This window comes from Capra hircus, chromosome 17 (genome assembly GCF_001704415.2).
Source record: "Capra hircus breed San Clemente chromosome 17, ASM170441v1, whole genome shotgun sequence".
Classification (NCBI taxonomy): domain Eukaryota; kingdom Metazoa; phylum Chordata; class Mammalia; order Artiodactyla; family Bovidae; genus Capra; species Capra hircus.
In genome coordinates, this window is record NC_030824.1 from 10,410,232 (window position 1) to 10,431,501 (window position 21,270).

The 21,270-nt window shown below is 56.8% G+C and overlaps 1 protein-coding gene across 1 annotated transcript in view; it reads right to left on the reverse strand.

The window, feature by feature from the left end:
- The window catches only part of RBM19 (RNA binding motif protein 19), a 121,432-nt gene continuing 102,951 nt past the window's right edge, over positions 2,790-21,270 (reverse strand). The window contains exons 24-25 of the mRNA XM_005691470.3: positions 4,054-4,164; positions 2,790-3,349 (exon numbers count right to left, since the gene is read on the reverse strand). Coding sequence (XP_005691527.2) covers positions 4,067-4,164 — 98 coding nt within the window. The 3' untranslated portion in view covers positions 2,790-3,349; positions 4,054-4,066. The remainder of the gene's footprint in view (positions 3,350-4,053; positions 4,165-21,270) is intronic.

Here is a 21,270-nt window from a genome sequence, read left to right on the forward strand (position 1 = left end):
AAGTGTTTGTTGCTCAGTTGTGTCTGACTCTTTGTGACTCCATGGACTATAGCCTGCCAGGCTCCTCTGTCCATGGAATTCTCCAGGCAAGAATCCTGGAGTGGGCGGGCAGTCATTCCCTTCTCCAGGGGATCTTCCTGATCCAGGGATTGAACCTGGGTCTCCTGTAATGCAGGCAGATTCTATACCACCTGAACCACCAGAGAAGCCCAATAGTCTGCTGAATCCTTTCCTTCCAGGATCCCTTTTTTCTTTTTCCTTTGGCTGCATCACATATCTTGCAGGATCTCAGTTCCCCCACCAGGGACTGAACTGGGCCACGGCAGTCAAAGCACCGGGGAATCTCCCATCGAAGACCTTCTAGTTAGTCCTTAGAAAAATCCTGCAGGGCTGGTTCTCTTTACACCCATTTTAAAGATATGAGAATCAAGGCAAGAGGTGCTGAGGTCATACAGGCAGTGGGTGGCATTGCTGAGATCCCAAACCAGGCCTTCCTGGACTCAGGGCCCATGTGTTCTGACCCCTGCCCCCTCCTGCAGGCTGACCCCTTGTGTTCTGCAGCAGGGCTGGGACCCTCTTCATCCATCAGAGGTGTCTGTCCCGCCAGGCTCAGGGGCCTCAGCTGCCTCTCTTTCTCCCATCCAGGCCCCAGGTGTCAACACCCCGAGCCCAGAGGCCTTGTCCAGATACAGATGGCCCCACTGCCCTCACACTCCCTGGGCTTTTGGCATCACCTGCCCTCTCTTGGGCACCTACTCTAGCCTGGCCCCCATCAGGGGCTCTTCCTAGCTCTCCCTGGACCATCTGGGAGGACACAGGTCCTTTGGGAAGGGGTGAGACTGTCTGTCTACATGAAGATCAGACAGCTCATCCTTCTTCAGCCGTGACCTCTGTGCTTTATTTCTGGAATCTCTCTCTGAGATCTGCACTGGTTTGGGACCAGTGACGTCCCATGATTGCTCAAGCTCGCCTGAAACCCCTCCCTGAAAGCCCCCTATGCTCCACCTCCCAGGTGAGCCCAGTGACCAACAGTCTCCCCACTGCCTTGGCTCAAAGGCATGAAGTCTTCCAGTTCACCCGGCACTCGCTGGATGGATTCCTTTTCCCTAAAATGCTTTCACTTGGTCCCTTGTTCTCAAGGCCTGTATGCCACAGCAAAGAACTGGTACAGGGGTGGGGATGGGGCTCAGTATTCCTGAGACACCAGTTCAAACTCCAGGCCCTCCCCATGCCTCTCAGCGACAAGATGGGTTGAGAAGTGACGTGGGGGCAGGGGCTGGGCAGAGACCAGCTGTGTGTGCTGCTTGCGATAAGGTGGTCAGGGGCTGACTCTCTGAGGGAGGGAGGGAAGCTTAGACTAAGATCTGAAAGTGGCAGGTGGGGTGGAAGTGGGAAAGGACTGAGTCTGGAAAAAAGTGGGGGAAGGGCGATGTCCCAGGCAGAGGATAGAGCAAGTGCAAAGGCCCTGGGGTAGATCGTGCTGTGAGGGCCAGAGGGCCGTGAGTCAGGGGCAGGGCAGATGAGACAGGGGCTTCTTGTCTTGGTGAAGAGGATGCTTTTATTGTAAGTGTGGTGTGGGGTTGCCGCTGCACCTATTACGATCCAGTTCATGGCTGTGTGTGGAGAATGCGGTGCTTCTAGGAAAGGGTGGAGTCTGCTGTTGGCATCTAAGAGAGCCAGGAGTGGCATGAAGGTGGGGTGATGGGGCACCCTGAAATCTCTAGGGGTGTGGAAGCAACTGTTCCTATTTGTTTATGGTGGGGGGATCCTTCCACTCCAGACAGGGAGCCCCCAGGGTGAGAGGCAGAGAGGCCAGGCTGGGGCAGGCAGGCAGGAAGGGAAGGTCCGTAGTCTCCCTGTAAATGGCCGGGTGAGTGGCTGGTTTCTTCCCTTGCAGCTCTCTCAGACCATCAGCTTCCTGACCCCCCTGCTCCCATGATATTCCTTAGCTTTCTTGGGCTTGGTCTGTGGATTGTGAGCTTTTTTTCTTGGACACAGGGAAGGCAGTAAGGCATGAAGGTCAAAGAAAGACTCGAGACCCAGGTGTCAGACGGAGTCTCATCCTGTGGATCCCTGAAGCTCTCTGGGTCTCCCAGCACCCCTGTGACGGAGGCGCTGTCAGCACCAGCCCATTTTAAAGATGAGGAAACTGAGGAATTGAAGGTTAAGTCACTCAGAATGGTCTGAATGCAGAGCCCGAGCTGGCACAGCAAAACCAGGAGGCGGCAAACCACTATCTGGGGATGTTCTAGTACCTTCATCTGGGTCAGTGAGATCAGTGCCAAAGTCACCTCCTTCCGTGTCAGGCCTGCAATCTTATTTCAGGAGAATCCACATGGCCTGTAAGCGGACGAGCAGTGGGGAGGGAGGGTATGGACCTCAGCCCTATCGTTCCTGGGACCCATGGCAACTTAGGAGCCTGGTCCCCGAGGGGCCCTACCCAGACGCCAAGGTCTGATGCTGGGGTTGGTGGGACACTCCACTATAAAGACTGGATGAGACACACTGGATCTGTGTCTTTCACTTCTGTTACATTCCTGGTACGGGCTAGGATGGGTTAGGAGGCACCTGCCTCCCAGGGAACTAGGGACAAGCTCAGCTTCGCAGGGCGGTCAGCGTTCTGTGGTGTTGCCTGGATTCCAGGCTACTCTGGAAATTGCCAGCTGTAGATCAGAAAGTCCTCCCAGAAAAAACACACAGGGCAAATTTTACACAGCCAGTCAGAAGACCCCAGGGCTCTGGCTTGGAGCCCCCCAGCCCTGCAAATGAAGAGGGAAAGGACAATGCTGATGAGTGCTTGCTCTGGGCTTTACTTGGATTGACTGGTGTGGTCCCAGCACCGTCTGTGAGGTAGGCACAAGATCACGCCCATTTTACACCGAGGCTCAGACGGAACCTTGCTGGTCCACAGTCACAAAGCTGGGGGCGGCTAGGCTGGGATTCAGGCCCAGAGCAGATACGCTACTGCTCTTTCCTGCCCATCACCCCCATCTTGGCGTGTGCTGGGCTGGGATCTCCAACAGGTGTGGGCATGTGGGCGCCCCAAGTCTGGGGTGAGCCTTGGGAGCCCACTGGCCCGGGCTGGGGACCTGCTCGCATTTCGCGGGGTCCCCGGCCTGGGAGCAGAGGGTGTCTGCCATTAGTGGATGAGGCTGAACTCCACCTGAGCTGGTGTCTGGGCTCGGAGCCTGGTGCTTCATGAGTGGCCCCACGGTCGGCGAGGACGGACGGAGGACTAAACGGCTCGCGGTCCCGAGTGGCGAGGAAGGGGCAGGACAGAGGCCACGTTCCAGACTCCGAGCCGTCCGTCCCTTGATGAGACGGAGGTGGGAACTCCAGCTCAGCAGCCCTAGAAGGGGACAAGAAGAGAAGCTTCTGGAGCTGCCTTACATGCTTGGCACCGTGTCTGCGTTCTTTTTGATGAATTCGATCATTTCTTGCTAAAGCCCTACGTGGTGGGAACCAGTTAGTGAGGCGGAGGCTGCGCCCAGGGAGGTGAGCTGACCTGGCTGGGATCCTTGGTCTGTGCTGGCCGGAGTAGGGTGTGGTGGGCTGGGGGGCTTCACGCCCAGATGGCCCAGTTCCACAGAGTGGCCGTCACCCTGGGGATTGTTCTGGGCTTGTGGGCAGTGGGGCCTGAAGGTCCTCACTGCCATGCAGTTGCCCGCCCTGGAGTGAGCACCCCGAAGTCCCTCTGTGCTCTGACCTTCACCCCACGCGGATGGGGCCCTGCCTGCATCTCGGGGTTGTTGGGAGGAGGAGTGAGCCACGGGACTCGGGGCTGGGAGGTTTGGCCACTTCCGGGTCCCTGTGCTGCTGTGCGGGACGCCCCAGCGTGGTGGTGCCCCACCTGCTCTCTGGGCCTCCAATGCCTGGCACAGGGCAGGCACAGTCAGTGCCTGGGATGCCTGGGGCTGTGAGCTGAGACCCTCGTCCCCTCTGACCTTGGACCAGTGGAGCGTGGGGCTCCCGCCCCACCACCCCAGCCCTCATGGTAGGGGGTGCGGAAGCCGGCGCGGCTGTGCCCATCCCCAGGGCCCCACCGCCACGTACCCTCGGTGCCAGCTCACAGCTGAAGGGTCTGCTCCTTGCCGTCGTCCTCACTGTCTTCCAGCTGCTCCAGGATCTCATCCAACACCACAGACCGCTTTTTCTTCGGGGGCTCTGTGGGAGCCCAGATGGCAAGAGAGGAGGAAAGAACAGCCGACAGGGTTGGGAGGCGGGAAGACAGCGGGGAGAGAGCAGGAGGGAGGGGGAGGGGAAAGCCGGGACAGGGGGATGGGGAGGAGAGGGGGGAAGAAATTGAGAAAGACAGGGAAGTGGCAGGAGACGGGAGAGCAGATATAGACACGGAGGCGAGAGAGGATGCAGAAGGCATAAGACCAGACGAGAAATGGGGGGGGTGGGAAGGAGGAGGATCAAAGGGGGTATGAGAAAGGGGAAGAGAGCACAGGGAGGAGGGCAGAGAAACGTGGAGGGTTAGTCTCTGCTTTGCCCAGGGGTGGCCCCTCTCCTGGTCCTGCCAGCCATCCCTGCCCATCATCCACCCACCCAGGAAAGAGAGGGAGGAAGGCCCTTCCCAGCAGGGGCAGAGGTTAGAGCATCTCCGCGGAGGGTGTAGAGGGAGACAGAGGGGCGGAGTCAAGTGAGGGCGGAGGTTAGGGAACAAGTAGGAACTATTCTTGTTTGCTTGGAGGTCATGGACTCTCAATGGGGTAGCAGGCAGCTGGCATACGGCAGGTGTTCAGGAAATGGGGGGTGACGAGATGCTCAAGGACTCCAGAGGCGACATGGAGGGAATAACAATTGGAGGTGGCTTTAGAGAAGAGGGGTTATTTGACTTGGGCTTTGAAGAATGTGGAGGAGTTCTCTGTGAGAAAACGGGGAAAGGGACAGAGATGCACAGTGTGGAAGGACGGACGTGGCAGGCTCAGCAACATGTCTGTCTTCTGGGTCCCAGACACTCCCGATGGTCTGCTGTGCGCCACGGCTCTCGCCTTCTCCGTGGCCCCGCAGGCAGCTGTTGTCATCACTGCACAGGTGCGGGACTGAGTGCAGGCAGCTAGGCCTGAGGTCTCACAGCCAGGAAGCGGTACAGCCAGGACCCAAGACACAGCAGAGCCCATGGTCTTTCCTATTTTCCTAAGTCTCTGGTGCTGCCCAGAGATCGCCAGGGAGACAAAGGGTAGGAGGAGAGAATGTGCTGGTCCCCTTGGCCCCCCAGGAGGGGAATTGTGGGGATGGGGGAACATTAGGCTCTGAGCTTAGACCGACTCTGTCTGTCTCCTGCTAATCTAACCACTCATTCATGGTGGGCTTGTTTAGAGGCAGCTGTTAGAGGCTGTCCCAATCCCCTCTCCTCCTCTGGCTCAAACAACACCTCCTCTGTGAAGTCCTCTGGCTAGAACTAATCGCCCCCGTGACCCTTAGCGGTGGCCATCTCCCCTGCTGGGTCAGGGGCTCCTGCAGGTGGCGGGTCTCCCCAGGGCCCAACGCTTGCCCTGGAGATGAAGCATCTTGGGTCTCTTCCAGGTGGTCCTGGGAGAGTGACTTGGTCTCTGAGGTTATTTCTTCATTTCATTCCTATGAAACTGACGCCATCACTGGCCCTTCTCTTCTCCATGACTACCTGCCTGACCTGAGTACTCCCATTTCTCAGTGGACTCCTGGCCTCTGCGCTCACCCTTGCGGCCATCTACCCTGCCCCCAACAGCTGCCCAACGGATCTTCTGCTCCTGCTCTGCTCCGGGCGCTCTGCTGACTGCAGAAAGGCCGTCCTAGGCATCACTGGACTGGCCCCTCCCTGGGTCTGCCGGGTGTGCTTCCGCCCCGAGACTCCCCCTCCCACATCTCCTCCCCAGTGAGGACCCCCTGGCCACCATCCACAGGGCCCCCTCACTTCGAAGCGCTTCTCACCACCGATGGTGCGCGTTTCTTCATTTGGGGACAGAACTCTCCTGCTTATAGCCGTGTCCCCTGCCTCAGCACACTGCTGGGCACCTCGTGGGGGCCCACGAGCAGCTGTCGAGTGGGAGGCTGAGCGAATGGGGCAGGAAGGGGCAATGTGGTGGAGCTGGCCCCTCAGAGAACGTGAAGAAGGGGTGGGGGGCCCACATGGCCCGAGCCCCACGCCAGCATCACCAGCATCGTTAGTCACGAGGAGGAGGAGGGAGAGGGGACCGGAGGGGCTAGGTGCTGAGGTGGCCACCTGCAGGGCAGTCAGCCCCTTCCTCTCCTCACCCCGGGTTTCCTCATAATCACCAGAGGTGTACAATGGCCTCTGGAAATGGAATTTGTGGGCAGGTAACAGGAGCCGGGAAATGGAAGCAAAGAGAGCCTGCAGGCCTGTCACTGACGGCCCCCCCAGTGACTAACAATGGGGTGGGTATGAGCGCTGGGAACAACGAGTCCCTGCTCTCCTGGGCTGGCCTGCGGTCAAGGGGGTAGCTAGTGGTGGCCAGCGGTAGTCCTAACGGTGGCAGCTACCGTCTTTCTTTGGCAGAATTGTTTCTTCTTTCCCACGGCCTGACCCGATTCCAAGACTGATACGGGGGCAGTGCCAGGCACCTGGTGCTTCTCATCCAGCTGGCCCAGAGGTGCCCTGCAGGTGGTGACTGTGGCTTACATTCCCGGTGCCCCCAGTGGCCAGCACAGGGCACCCCCAAGGGCACCAGACCACCTGGGGGAACCTTTCAGAGTAGCCTGGCCCACTGTCCAGGGGCCTGGGGGCTCTGAGGGCCCCCTGCCACCTGAGTGTCCCCAGCATCATGCTGGCCTAGCCTTGCCAGACTGAACCCTGTGAGATGGGAACCGTCTTATCCCAGGCCTCAGCACACAGTAGGTCGTCATCTGGCGAACACAAGAATGGACAAATGAACAGTCAAATGAATGAGTAAGTCCTTCTTGGGCACTGAGGTGGGGAACTTTTAAAAAATAAAACAGCAGTTGTCAGGACAATAATTAAACAGAGGCGGGACAAGAGGTGCTGATCCTGGGGAAACTGAGGCCTGGTGGGGGCATGGCTGGACGAGGAAACATACGGGACAGGTACTCTAGAAACAGGGCCGCACCTGGGTCTCACACAGCTCCCCCGCCCCCTGGTGTGAGGCCACTGCCCCCATTTCACAGATGGGAAAACAGAGGTGCAGAGAAGTGTGCGCCCCCCGAGACCCCCCAGCTGACACGTGGCAGCCCCTGGCTTCCATCTCAGACAGTCCAGTTTGCAACACGCATGCTCTGTGTTGGGAGGGAAGAGGCGTCTCCCAACGGGGCCCCCGGGGAGCGGGGGTATGTGGCAGGGCCCAGGTCACCCAGGACTCTGTGACAGGGCAGGTGGTCGCAGTCTGGATTGAGGATTGGCTGCATTGACCTCGGCTCTTCCCAAGCTGGGTGACCCTGGGCAGGGACGTGCCCGGTCCGGGACTGAACCCCTCATGTATAAAATGGGGGGACATGGCTGTTCCCCTACCCCTCTTCTCTTCAGCCGCCTTCCATTGTCTTCCTGACCTCCCCTGAGGGTGAGGGCTCCTCCTTCCTTTGAAAACCCCTCAAAGCCCCTGGACTTGTCCCCAGCACCTGTCGTAACTGAGCTCAGAAGCGGTGGGCACTGACCCCGCAGCCCCAAGCACTGACTGGAGGCTGGTGTGTGCCGCAGCCTGAGCCCTTCCGGGCCTCAGTATCCTCATCTGTAGTATGGGCCGCTAGGACTGCCCATCTCGGGACTGCGGCGAGGACTGAAGGAGAGAAGAGAGTGACACCAGCCCTTAGCGAGGACTCCACGGCAGCGCCAAGACCACCGCCTTTGCTGCTGTTCCTCACATCAGAGGCGCTGACGTAACATGTCCCTCTACCATCAGGCCAGGGAGCGCCACTGGCCGGGGGGTGGCGCTGTCATAGGAAGGCCAGTACACAGCAGGCGATCATTAACAGGGAAAGGAACGAAGCGATTTGGTTCATCAAGGCCAAAGCAAGTACAATCCAATCCCTACCCGCCTCCAGTCACTAGCCGGAAGCGCAGGGGTCTCCCCTGGGGGCTGTGGGGTGAGGGGTGGGGGAAGTCATTAGCGACCAGCCGACTTCACGCCCGGAAGTGAGACGGTCTGAGGTCACAGCGCTGCCGCTGCGCACTGGGTAACCTCGGGCAGGTCACTTGCGCTCCCTGGGTCTCGGCTGCCTCGTCGGTCCACTGGGGGCGGGCACAGGACTCATCCACCTCCTGGGGTGGTGGCGAGGATTAGCAAGTTTATGGGAGCTTGGCACCCCGAGGGCTCAGCACCCGGGGGGGCCTGGCGTATCTGGCTCAGGCCGGGCCCCCAGCACCGCCCTCCCCGGAGGACGTGTCAGGCCCCGAGTCCCCACCGAGCGACACCCAGCACCCCCTGCCGGCCCTGCCCGCACGCGGAGCGCCCCGCTTGCCGGGAACAGCTGCTCAAATCCTATTTCCCCGACATCAAAAGCCTCAGTGGGTTTTCACCAAACAAACATAATGCAGAGCCGGAGAAAGGTGTAAAATAAATAAACGAAACAAGCTGTGCGTTTTCTTTCCGTATTACAGCTGCACCCGAAGATAAACAACAAGTGAATGTCACCAAACATCAATACCCGAGAAATTAACTCGACAAAGAGCTCAGCCGTCCCCCAACAACCCCCCAGTCCTGCCCCGTCCCCCCCCACCGCCCCCCAACCACCCTCCAACCACCATTTTGCATTTCTGGAGTTCCCCATCTAATGATTTTATTTTTCAATTAATTCCTTGACAGAATGCCAGCCCGAGTCTCTCTCCCGTCCCTGGCTGGCGCTGTCGCCCTGCGTGCAAGGCGGGGGGCGGGCAGGGGGAAGGGTGCGAGCGGGTGGGCAGGGGCGGGGGGCTGTTGGGAGGAGGAGAGGAAGCTTCATGGCTGGTCAAGGAGGAGGGGGTTCTGGAAGGGACCCCGGTGTGACCACCCACGGACGAGGGGTCACAACCGATGGCATGGCCAGCTGGAGCCAGGCTGCCCAGATCGCTGGTGAGGTTGCTGTCCCTGCTGGGCCACCGGGGGCCTGGCCTCCCCACTCTGCGCTCTGTCTCAGCAGGTACTGAAGAGCACCCGGCTTCATGGAGGCCAAAGAGCTATCAGAGGGGCAGAGGCGCTGAAGGCCTTTACAAGAGCCCAGCACCCACGAGGCACGTGGTGAAGGTAAGCCAACCCTGACTGTTATCAGCGGGTGCAGTGACCGAGAACACGTGGGCCGGTCACCTCCTTCCTGCATTAGACGAACTTGAGTGGCTGTTACCAGCCCTCGACACATAACAGTGGCCGTGGCGGCCACCCCTTCCTGGGGGTCACCCACGGAGTTAGCGGACAACTTGGGGATGTATTAACGGCTCCCTACCCACATGGAGGGCCAGGGGCCTTCTCTGGCTACGAGGGCACCCCCGGCCCCGGCACGGGGGAGGCTGGCAGTGTTGGGGACTGAGGCCCCTGAAGAGACATCCCAGCTCCTTTGACTTCTGGGGGACAGTTTGGAGCGGCACAGCTCTAGGGGGATGCCCCCAGGCTGCATACTTCACACACACTGCTTACTGGCTCCCCTCCCAGTTGCTCTGCTGGGAGCCTTACCCACATCTTGGGGGCTGCTTCCGGAGAACCCAAACTAAGGCACGCAAACGGCAGACACCGTGTCTACAGGTGACCAAATGGCACGAAGCAGGGCCTCACGGGGCCGGCGCACTGAAGAGCTCTGGATTTGCTGACATCATCGAACATTAAAAAAAAAAAATTACTAGTACGGAAAAATGGGAAAGGCACACAAGAGTCTCCATTTCTAGTTTCTCTTGGAACTGGCTAACCTGGCCACATTGGCCCATGTCCCTACCTAAGGGTAACTGATGGGCTGTGTGCTGGTTGCCCCTGGAGAGGAGGCCTCACTTGTTTGGGTATTTTCTGTCTGTTCCGGGAGGCCCCAGGCTCGCTGCTCCCCGGGACGAAGGGCAGGTGAGGCAAACTGTCAAGTGAAGGCCGTGTAGCGGGTTTCCCCTATTAAACCCGAAACAGAGGTGACTCTGACAGGCCGGGGGCGGCGGGGAAAGGGTAGCAGATGTACCCCTCTCCCATCTGTCCCTTGAGGGGAGGAGAGGAAGGAGGCTGGGGAGGGGAGTGGAGGGTGGCATTCCAGGTGGGGACAGGGCGCCACCACCTACAGACGGCCTGCTGCCCCAGGCCATCAAGCACACGAGGCGCTGGAGACACAGGGTGTGGGCCATGTCGGCGGGGGTGGGGGGGTTTGGGCACCCCGAAGGCTGGCCTAGCGTCTGAGGCTCCCCTTCCAGGGTAGCCCTGCCTCCCATGCTCCAGATTTGCAGACCCTGTAGGCAAAATCCTCAGATTACCAGACAGGTCTGCCTCCCAGGGCTCTGTTCACAGTAGGCGCATACTAGATGCTCACAGAATAACGGGCACTGTGTGTAGACAGGACCAGCCTGGCTCCCACGACCTGACCAGTGGCACTTTATTGGTACAAGGAGGCTGTTTCAAGGAGGTACCTTTTCAAAGCACAGCTGGTCCCCAAAGAAGCACGTGATCTGAAAGAATCTTCTCTGAGCCAGCAGGTGGGAGATTGGGCCCCACGCCCACCTCTGGCACCTCAGGGATTTAAAGGAGTTGCTTAACTCCATTCCTCAGTGTTCCTATCTGTTAAATGGGGATAGTGCCTGCTCTCCTGATCTCAGGCCTTGAAGGTTCCAGCCTTTAGTCATTCATAGCAAGTAGTCATTGAACACACACACACACACACACCTAGTAGTCACTGAATACACACACACACACACACACACACGCACACACGGTACCAGGCCTGGTGCTAGGGGATCAGCAGCCAAGAAAACCACAAATGACAAACCGAACCAGCAGCCACAGAGGCCATGCTGGGGCCCCGGCGCTGGCAGAGCTGGGCTGTGAGCTCTGTCACCCCCACTAGTAGCCACCCCAGTCACCTCTGATCTACTCGAGTCTTGCGCTCCTATGTGTAGAAAGGGTGTGACCGAAGAGGCCACTGCAGAGGAGTCAACAAATAACGTGTGGACATTCACAACCCAGTGCCAGGTGCGCAGAGGTGTAAAAACACAAGTGTCTTCGAAGAACATCGGGAGGGCAGGCATTGCTCAGGACACGGGGAAGCCAGTGCGCTGAGCTGGAGCCCAGAGAACCCTGCATCCTCGGGCCTCGAGCCCAGCTTTCTGGGCTGCAGGCAGAGGGCTGGGCGTGGACTCACAGGCCTCCCACGTGCCGGGAGATATCACTGCCCCATTTTTCAGATGTGGTAGCAGTCGTTCTAGGGCTCTGGGGAAGATGTGCCCACGTGGGGCCATGAGCTCAGATCGGGCTGGTCCCGGGGCCTTCCTGTCATGCCCCAGAGACACCTGTGTCCCCTGGCTCTGCTGCCCATCCTGCAGGGGGAGCCAGCGGCCCAGACTCCTAGACAGGAAGGGCATGAAACAGATGCAGGCCACGTGGCAGCACCCCTTTGCCCGCATCAGCTGTTTATTTTTTCTCCAGGAGCTACTGAGGACTTCCTTGGTGGTCCAGCGTCTAAGACTCTGAGCTCTCAATGCAGGGGTCCTAAGCTTGATCCCTGGTCAGGGAACTAGATACACACATGCTGCAACTAAGATGTGGCACAAATAAATAAATAAAAAAAAGCTGCTATTGATTCCCAACCCACAGCCTGATAGAATCATCTAGAAAACCTCTGATACCTGGACCCTACCCCCAGAGGTTCCAATGCAAATGGCCTGGGGTGGGCATTGGTTACTGTGATTACTGCTCTGATTACTCACAGTGCTCAGGACTCTAGCTCCCGGTGAAGCCCAGCAGGTCAAACTTGCTGTGCTCTGGGCATCCCGGGGGCCTAGGAGTTACAGGTAGCCGGGCTGGCGGGCTCCCATCCACGGGGGTTGGTGAAGCTGTCTGGCCTGGATTATTGTGGATTTAGTCCCTGGTAGGGCCTTGCGGCTGGGCTAAGCCTGGGGACTTTGGGGTTTGGTCCAGCACGTTTCTGCATTAGTTACAGATGCTGGAGAGGCCTGTATAGGGTGGGGAGGCAGTGGGGAGGCCAAAAGAAGGTGACTCACTGCAGAGGACCAAAAAAAAAAAAAAAGGAAAAGAAACCAGGAGAGGTGGAAGATGCCCCCCACTCTCTCGTCTCAGGCCTGGAGGGATCTTCCCATTTCTGGGGGTTTGGTCAGCATGAGATCCCTGTCCGTTTTCTCTTGGCAAAGTCCCTGGGTTGGGAGAAGAGGCTCAAAAGAATCAGTAATGTCATCTCAAGAGGCCAAGGTGGGATGCTGTCTGTACCAGGATCTGTAAGTGCAAAGGCCTAAAGGGGCCAAGGAGGAATGTGATGGAGTTAATCACATTGTCTGAGTGGTGACCATAGGGATGGATTTGAACTGTGGCAAAAGGGGGAAAAACAACAACAATAAAACAAACAGCCCATGTAACCCGGCCCCAGCTACCCTATGTGAACGCAGGCCCAGGAGTGGTCAGGTCTTATTTTTCAAGAAAGACCAACAAGAAGAGAAGCCACTGTAATGAGAAGCCCAAGCACCACACCTGGAGAGGAGACCCGCGAGTCTCAAACAGAGAAAGGCTCGGGTGCGGCAACACAGACCCAGCATAGCCAAAAGTAAGTAAGTAGAACTAATAATCATATTAATTCAAAAAACCCACCTTATTTTCTATCTTCTAGGCAAAATAAAGACCCATGATCTTAATCGATGGCTCACCAGTGTGGCCTGATTTACTCTCTCTCTCTCTTCCCTCTGCCTATAGAACCCCACTAGTTTCACTTGTGGTCCTGAAGCAGTAATGACAACCTCCTCGTCTGTGTGTTTTCCTTGGGTTTCTCAGGCCTGGGCCAGCCTACGGTTCAGAAACAAACCTGGCCACCCCCTGCCACCAGCCACAGACCTGGAGGCGAGTCCACCCTCCTCCAGCCCCTATTTCTAGCACTTCAGTCCCCAGGTCCCTGAACCTTCATCCAATCCGGGCTTGGCCCCTTCCCCTCCCAAGTTGCTCTGAAATTCTCCTTCTGTCAGTTTAATTCTGTGATCGATGAGGAAGAGCAGGAGAAATGGCCCGGCACAGCTGGTTTCCCCGTTAGCCCTAGCAGGGATTCCTGGCCTCGCTGGCGATGGCTGAGTGAAATGTTTGCAGAACGCAGAGAACACAAGTCAATAACAATTTAGCTGGATTGGGAGCAAGTACCTTCTCCGCACGGACAGCCACTCCCAGGGGAAGGCGGAGACAGTGTGTAGGATATTGCCAGAGTGCCTGGAAATATTTCCAAAACACCACTCAAAGCAGATCGGGGCACGGGGGTGGGAGCAAGGGGGAGGGGGCGCCCGGGGAAACCCCTGCTCTGGCTTGCTCCAGGCCCCCTCCAGCCTCCCCAGCGCCTCTGCAGGGAGAAAACACTTGGCTCTCGGAACCTGGCTCCCTCCCCACGGCCCAGCCACTGGTACCCTTGCTAGCAGTTGCCACTGTGGAGCCACCGTGACCGAAACCACTCCTGCTTCCTGATTTTTCTTCTCTCGATTCTGCCTCCATCAGCTGGGGTGGCCGGGGGCGTCTGAGGAAGAGTGTGTTTCCTGGTCAGTGTCAACCTCTCCTGCTGTCGCTCGTCAACACGGCTGGGAGCAGGAGAAGGAACTAAATTCAGCACCCTGGACAGGGGCGGGCAGCCACTTCCAAGGGGCAGGGTGAAACACCTCCTGTAAAGCGCCCCAGGGCCCATGGTGGCCTTTACTCCATCGGGACCCTTGGTGGCAATCTAGGACAGTCTTCCCTCGCCTCCTGGGCCCTTCGAGACCTCTGAAACAAGGGCTGCCACTGTGAAGCCTTAAGGTGGGAATGAGAGGCACCCAAATGGAAGAATAAAAACGAGGTGAGGGGAGCTTATGGGAACCTGTCTCCAGGTAGCTGGCAAGATCCATGGCAGAGGGATATTTGGAATAATAAATTCTGTGACTCCACATACTTGCTCAAACTTTCCTGACTGATTTTTAAAGCCTGAAGATTATGTTTTCATGGCCAAGATCAAGAAGGCCATTTGCAAGGGCTGGCGTGGGGATAACAGGCTCTCCTGGTCCCCGATCTTTTGAAAATGTGCCGTCCTGTGAATGATTAAGTTATGGAAGGGGAGGGTTTGGTGAACTGTTGCGGGCTTTAAATATCATCTGTATGCTGATGACTTCCAAATTTATATCTCTGCCTGGACTTTGCCCCTGAGCTCCGAACTCATAGATCTATCTGCCTGACATCCCACGGTGAGTCCTAATAGGTGTCTCAAACCCGATGTGTCTGGATCACACCCCCGGCCCCCACCCGCTCTTCCCAGCTTCAGCATCACGTGGCACCACCATCCTCTGAGAGGCTCGCTTTGAGCAAATATTTCCATTCTGGCCTTAACTTCCCCTCTGCCTTCTAGAGCAAATATGTCCATTCTGGCCTTAATTTCCCCTCTGCCTTTCAGAGGCAAGTCTGGCCAGCTCTATCTTTACCGCACATGCTCAAACCACTGCCTTCTGTCCACCCCTCCGGTCTCCGTCCCTGCTCAGACCACTGCCCTGGCCAGCTGGGACGACTACACTGGGACTCCTGTTCCATATTCTTGCCCCGTGTAGCAGCGAGCATGAAGTATGAAGTGTGATACGACAGGCCATGGCACTCCCCAGTTTAAATCTTCAAGGGACTTCCCAGGTAACTTGACGAAAAGTCATGCTTCCTGCACCACCCCGTAAGATCCCACCCCACAAGATCCCACGAGGGAGCCCTGCTGGCCTCTGTGGCTTTGTTTCCGACCACTCTCCACCCGGGACTTCTCCAGCCACAATGGCCTGCTATGAGCAGCCTTCTGCCCCGGGGCCTTTGCACCTGCGGCTCCCTCCGCCTGGAAGGATGTCCCTCTAGTTCTTGGGCTGGCCGGCTCCTTTCCCTCACACAAAAACACCAACTCCTGGGAAAGACTTTCTGGAACTGTTAGGGCAAACACTGACTGAAGCTGCCCACCTGCCCACCCTGCCCACCCTGTAGTAGCCATCTGCATGAATTATTTTACAACAGAAGGTCCTGGCAAGGAACATGGAACTAACAAGCCACTACCAACCAGAAGGATTTGGGAAAAGTCAAAAGGAGAGAGGAGACACCAGTCTGTATGCCCTACTCACCTTCTCAGAATTCTCCTCGCTGGAATCCATCCTGGCTGAGCAATGCATGTGCCACCGGGAATGGAGAGTCCGAATGATTGGCCAGAGACAGCCCCGAAACTAACCCTATCGCCACAAAGCCCAAGACCACATGGCAGAGTGCTCCTGTTGGGTCCCCTACCCTCCTGCTCCCCACCTAGGTGTCCCTTCCCCCAAAATCTCTTGCTGTCTTAGCACATGTGTCTCCTTGGACAATTCATTTCCGAGTGTTAGATGAGAGCCTGCTCTTGGGCCTTGGAAAGGGTCTCCCTTCCTGCAACAAAACCACCACATTTGAAATCTTTCCTCCCTCTTCCCACCTTGAGGAGAATAAATTAGCCTTCTGCATTTCCTGCACAGAGCTTGCGATCGTCAGAACTTTCTTGTCATTACTTTTTAAATCATTAGTCTCTCCCACTCAAATACCAGCTCCATGAGGGCAGGGACTGTCTCTTCTGGTGGCTGCTTTGTCCTTGCTGCCAAGTTAAGGCTGGATAATTAGATGATCAATGGGGAATTGATGGTGTGAATGACCAGAATGGGAAGCAAGGCTTTGGAGCCTCTGCTCCAGGAAAAGCTGGGGGATTCCCAGGCAGAGGCCTCGAGGTGGGAGGATGAGACTGTGATTATGATGCCTCTAAAATAGTACACTCTCTGAGAAGGGGGGTTATGTGGGAGGAATTAGCCACCCACATGGCTTCAGACATAAAGGAAGGGCAGCCGTTTCACAAGCTCTAGGGGCTGTAAACTTTTTCTGTAAAAGGGGAGACAGTAAATATTTTAGGGCTTTGAGGGCCGTAGGGTCTCTGTCATAACTACTCAACTCTGTCCTTCCGGTGTGAAGACACAGCTAGAGACTTCATGTGAAAAATGGGCATGGCTGCGTGCCAAAAAACAGCTGCGTTTACAAAAATGGGCATTAAGCTGGATCTGGCTGTGGGCTGTAGTTTGTAACCATGGTCCTAGTTGGACCATGGAATCCAGATCTGATAAAAGGTGGGGGGATAATTAGGGATTTAGGAACTACTGGGGTCTCGGCAGTGGTGATAGGGTGAGCTGTCCTATAGTGTGCAAAGATGAGCATCTCCTCAGGAAAAGTCACTCGACCCTTCTGGGGCTGTTTTCACCTCCGAAAAACGTGAACAGCACCTCTCTCTAGGGAGTTTTGAGGCTAAAATGAGACAGTGCATGAAACCTGGCACCACCCCCTGCACATGGTACATCTTCAACAAAGCTCTCTCCTCTTTCTCTGACTTCATCTTTAACAAGGAGGCACTTGACTGCCTCTCTTCTGACCAGTGGGGTTTCAAGGGTCAAGGTTAGGGATCCCTGGCAGCATAGTACACAGGGCCGCTCTTACAGAGTCCAGGACATATTAGACGCTCCATTAAAAGGGGCCCTTCTGATGATCAGGGTTTTTCTGTTCGCTTATTCACCCCACAGGTTGTTAGTGAGCACCTGCTCTGTGCTGGATGCTAAGATGAGGCAGGGGACATGGAGAGGACCATGTTCCCTGGAGGATCACATCTCTTGGGGAGTAGCCAGGTTAAACTACAGAGGTGAACACAAAGTGCAACAGAGCAGGACCCTATGGGGCCTTCCCAGGACAGGCCCTCCCTGATATCCTCTACTTTAGCTCTTCTCTGAAGTGTCCAGACAGCAATATTTGATGCAAATGTCTCCAGTTGTTTTGCAGATATGAACACCCACCCCATCAAATGGAGGATGTTAACTACTTGATGAGATGAATGAGATGGTTAGACAGCATCACCGACCCAACGGGACATGAATTTGAGCAACCTCCCGGAGACAGGGGAGGACCAGGGAAGCCTGGCGTCCTGCAGTCCATAAGATCACGAGTCAGACGACTGAGCTAGTCAGACTAAACAACCTGATGACCGTGAGCTCATAGCCCCAGGCTTCCTGGAGCCTAAGGACTGATAAAGTTAACCCCTGTGACACCGCCCTGCTACCTCATCATCAGTCAGAAAATTACGCAAGATCTGATCACGGATCCGGGGATCCCCTCCTCCCACCAGGCTTTTAAAAATGCTTTGCTGGAACCCTTAGGGGAGCTTGAGGGTTTCTGGGGTCAGAAGCCAGCTTGTCTCTTTGCACGGCCCTGCAATAAACCTTTCTCACGTTTCAGTCTGACCTCACTATGCATCAGGCACAGGAACCTGTGTTCATTAAAGTGTCAGGGAGACAAGGTGTGGGGTGTGACAGGGGAACTCCCAGGACGGCAGGTGTCCGAGAGAAGTCCAATCTCTGATACTTGGGCTGAGATCTCAGGTCACGGGTGGGTGGGCCAGGCTGATGGAGCCAGGGGCCCAGGAATCGGGCTCCTTACTTCCCCAGTGGGGAGGGCCACCATGCTGAAGGCCAGTGACTGCCTGGGCCTGAAGATGGCAGCTCTCACATCCCAGGCTGGCCTGGCTTGGCCGGGTGGGGGGACGGCGGCGCTGCCAGCCACTTGCCATGCTGGTCATGTCTGCGCTCCCAGCTCTGGAGGTGAAAGGTGCAGCCGCTAACCACAGCCCATCAGTCTCCCAGCTGGAATAAGACAACGCTGGGAAGCAGAGCCGCGCTCCCGGCCAAATAAAAGCCTGTTTGCCCCGGCCTCCCTGGCTGTGCGCGCTCGAAAACAGAGGGTTCTGCGGGCGGATTGCTTCCGTACCATTATATTCTGTCGGTGGCGCTCGCAGGTACCGCAGCCTGCCGGGGCCCTGAAAGCCTCTCAATGCCCTGACCCTGCTGGTTTGTAACACGCTCAGGAAGAATGGGACGCAGCCAGTAGCCGCCTTTCCTCTTTCTTGCCTTCGTGCTCTCTCTTTTCACCCTCCCGCATGCAAGGCACCGAAGAATAGCACTTCGCCTGCCAGGGGGCCATGGAGCTGTGGATGAGATAGCTGATTCCGGCCAGGAAGGGGGGCAGGGAGACAACGGGAAGGCGGGACTGAGGAACGGGGTGGTCGTGCTCATCCCTGGGCGCGAGTGTCACTGTCCGGAGTCAAGGGCTTTGCCTACTTGGGGCAGCTTTTCCAATGACTTTCAAAGACCTGCTCTCGGCTGGTCCATTTGATGGGTGTTTCGTTAAGCGCCAGTTCACCAGGGACTGTCTAACGCCCCACATGATCAGGGACACCAGTGGATGAAATGAAGACTGCCCACCCCTGCCTTGGGGAAGGGGCACTGGGGGGTTTTCTCTGAGCTTTTGTGGCTGCTGATAAGGGACCCTAGGTAAGTGGTGAAGTTGAGACAGGCGGGCTGAGGGCACTTAGTTCCGCCGATCGCATCGGATGGCCAGATAGCACGAGTTTTTATCAGCAAGGAATCCATCTCCTCCTCATTGTTACCGTGTACTGAGAAGCGCCTTCTGTGTGCCAGGCATGGGGACTAGGTGGCATCCGGGATCAGATGCAAATGTACCATCCCATGCCCTGCCCAGCTGATGGGCATTTCATTCTCATCCCCTCTCCCTCCCTCCCTCTCTCTCACACATTCCCTGTTGTCTGGGCTTCTAAAAACTAGGATTCCTCTTTATGTCTCTCTCCTCTGCCCAGAGAGCATCCTCCCCTGGCCTGCCTCCACAGGAGTGCAAGGAAAACAGGACGCATAAGCGCCTGGCAGGGGAGGGGAGAAAACGTAGTATTTGCTGCCTTCTCACTGGGCACCCACAGCTTCAGAAGCATCATCTCCTGTAAGCCCTGCCCCCCGATTCCCCTATGAGGTAACACCCTAGTCCCAGAGTACAGATGGCAAACCGAGGCAGAGCAACCTGCCTGAGGTCACTGCACAGACTGGGGTGAAACGTAAGGGGCCGTGTGCACCGCTGCTCACATGCAGCCGGCAGGATGGCTAGAGGCCCAGCTCTGACTCCTGACTTGGCCACTAGTGGCTGGGCGCCCCTGGGGAAGTCACTGGCCCTCTCTGGGCCTCGGTTTCCTCATCTGGGAAACGGAGGATAATGATGGTGTTTACCTGCCAGGATTCTGCAGGATTAATACCTGTGAAAGCCCGTAGACAGTACCTGGCACAGAGTGAGGCTTAACAGATGAAGGTTGTCATGGGAATAATAACAGTAATGGGTATTACTTGGCCCAAACTGCTCGTGGAGCTGTGTGCCTTGACCTCGGCTTGTCAGGGACCGACAGGGAAGAGAAGAGCTGGTCACAGGGCCTGGGAAGCCCTCGGCCCAGCAGCGCCCTGTCCCCACGGTCTCCACCAGGGGAGCAGCGGGCCTGGTGGAGGAGCTGAGCCCCGGAGGTGAGGGTGAACTTGGGGTGATGCACGCTGACTGCACCAGCCATAATGGAGGGCCTCTCTATCACTCCGGCCACCTCAGAGGCCATGGTGTCACCAGTGAGCTCCCTGCTGGGTCCCCCCAAATGGTTAAGATGCCAGCCTTTCATTCTGAGGCCCACCTTCCCCAGGGAGCCCTTTGTTGTGGCCTCGGTGCTCGGGTTGGGCAAATGGGGCTCAGGGCCTCCACCTGAGATCTGAGTGCCTTCCTGGCACAGACTGGGGCCGGGGGGGAGGAACTGGGCATGGATCCCACCTGCCCTTGAAGTCTGCCAGGGCCCTGGAAGCTCTGAACAATGCGGATTTTGACACAAACAAGCTGGGTACTTTTCGCCATGGGAAAGGGGCAGAGCCGGGAAAAGGGTGCAGCTAGCAGGGCAGGAGGCCAGCAGCCCTGTTCTGAGTATTTAAGGCTGCTGCGGGTATCCCCTGTTCCCAAGGAGATCCAGCAGACAATGGGCGGGTGGGTGAGAGGGCTGACATTTTCAGAGCACTGGTTTTCGGCTGACGTGTCTGCCCTGCTTCCCCCACAGCGTTCTGCCTACTGGGGAGGGACAGAAGGGGTGTCACTCCAAGGATGGGGTGCTATAGCCAGGCTGTCCGAGAGTGCAAACTCTGCTTCCACCCCCTACTATCTAGGTGACCCTGGGCAAGTTCCATCATCTATGCGAGCCTCAGTCCCTTCATCTGTAAAATGGGGTGATTAAGGGCGTCTACCCCCGGTGGCTCAGCGGTTAAGAATCCACCTGCCAATGCAGAAGACATGGCTTCGATCCCTGGGTCGGGAAGATCCCCTGGAGTAGGAGACGGCAACCCACTCCAGTATTCTCGTCTGGGAAATCCATGGACAGAGAAGCCTGGGGGCTGCAGTCCGTGGGGTCGCAAGAGTCAGACGCGACTGAGTGACTAAACAACAGCAACGTCCTAGGGGTGCTGTGGGGGTGGGGAAAGGCAGCTTGTGCTGTTCTTGTTATCGCTGATCATTTCATGACTCCATCCGGGGTACTATTCATATCCTCATTTGTGGAATGGTAAACAGAAGCCCCAGGGGCCGCAGTGACTTGTCCCAGGACACTCAGCTAGGAGGCGCTCAGTGGAACCTCTCCATGCCTCTGTTTCTTCATCTGTAAGATGAATACTTTGGCCACTCAATGCAAAGGACTGACTCAATGGAAAAGACTCTGATGCTGGGAAAGATTGAGGGCAAGAGGAGAAGGGGGTGCAACAGAGGATGAGAAGGTTGGATGGCATCACTGACTCAAAGGACATGAGTTTGAGCAAACTCCAAGAGACGGTGAAGGACAGGGAAGCCTGGCATGCTGGAGTCCATGTGGTCAACACGACTTAGTGACTGAACAACAAGCTGGGGAGAGCAGTACCCACGGCAGCAGGGGTTGCTGTGAGGATGGGAGAGACGATGCGTGTCACATACAGACGGTGCCCCAGCACAGAAGAAGTCCTTATCATTAATACACGGTAGCTGTCGTGAGTCCCTCTACGCTCAGCTGGTCTCAGTTCTGTCACCTGCAGAATGGGGCTGATCACACCCGCTGCATAGCGCCATGAGAGCATGAACAGGAAGATGGGTGCAAATCCACGGCTGTTTTTCCTGCTATCATTGCATTAGGTTGGCCAGAAGGTTCATTTGCTTTTTTTCCATACCATCTTTTCCAAACCATCGTCAGGTTTTTCGAAAGATAGTTTATGCTGCTGCTAAGTCGCTTCAGTCGTGTCCGACTCTGTGC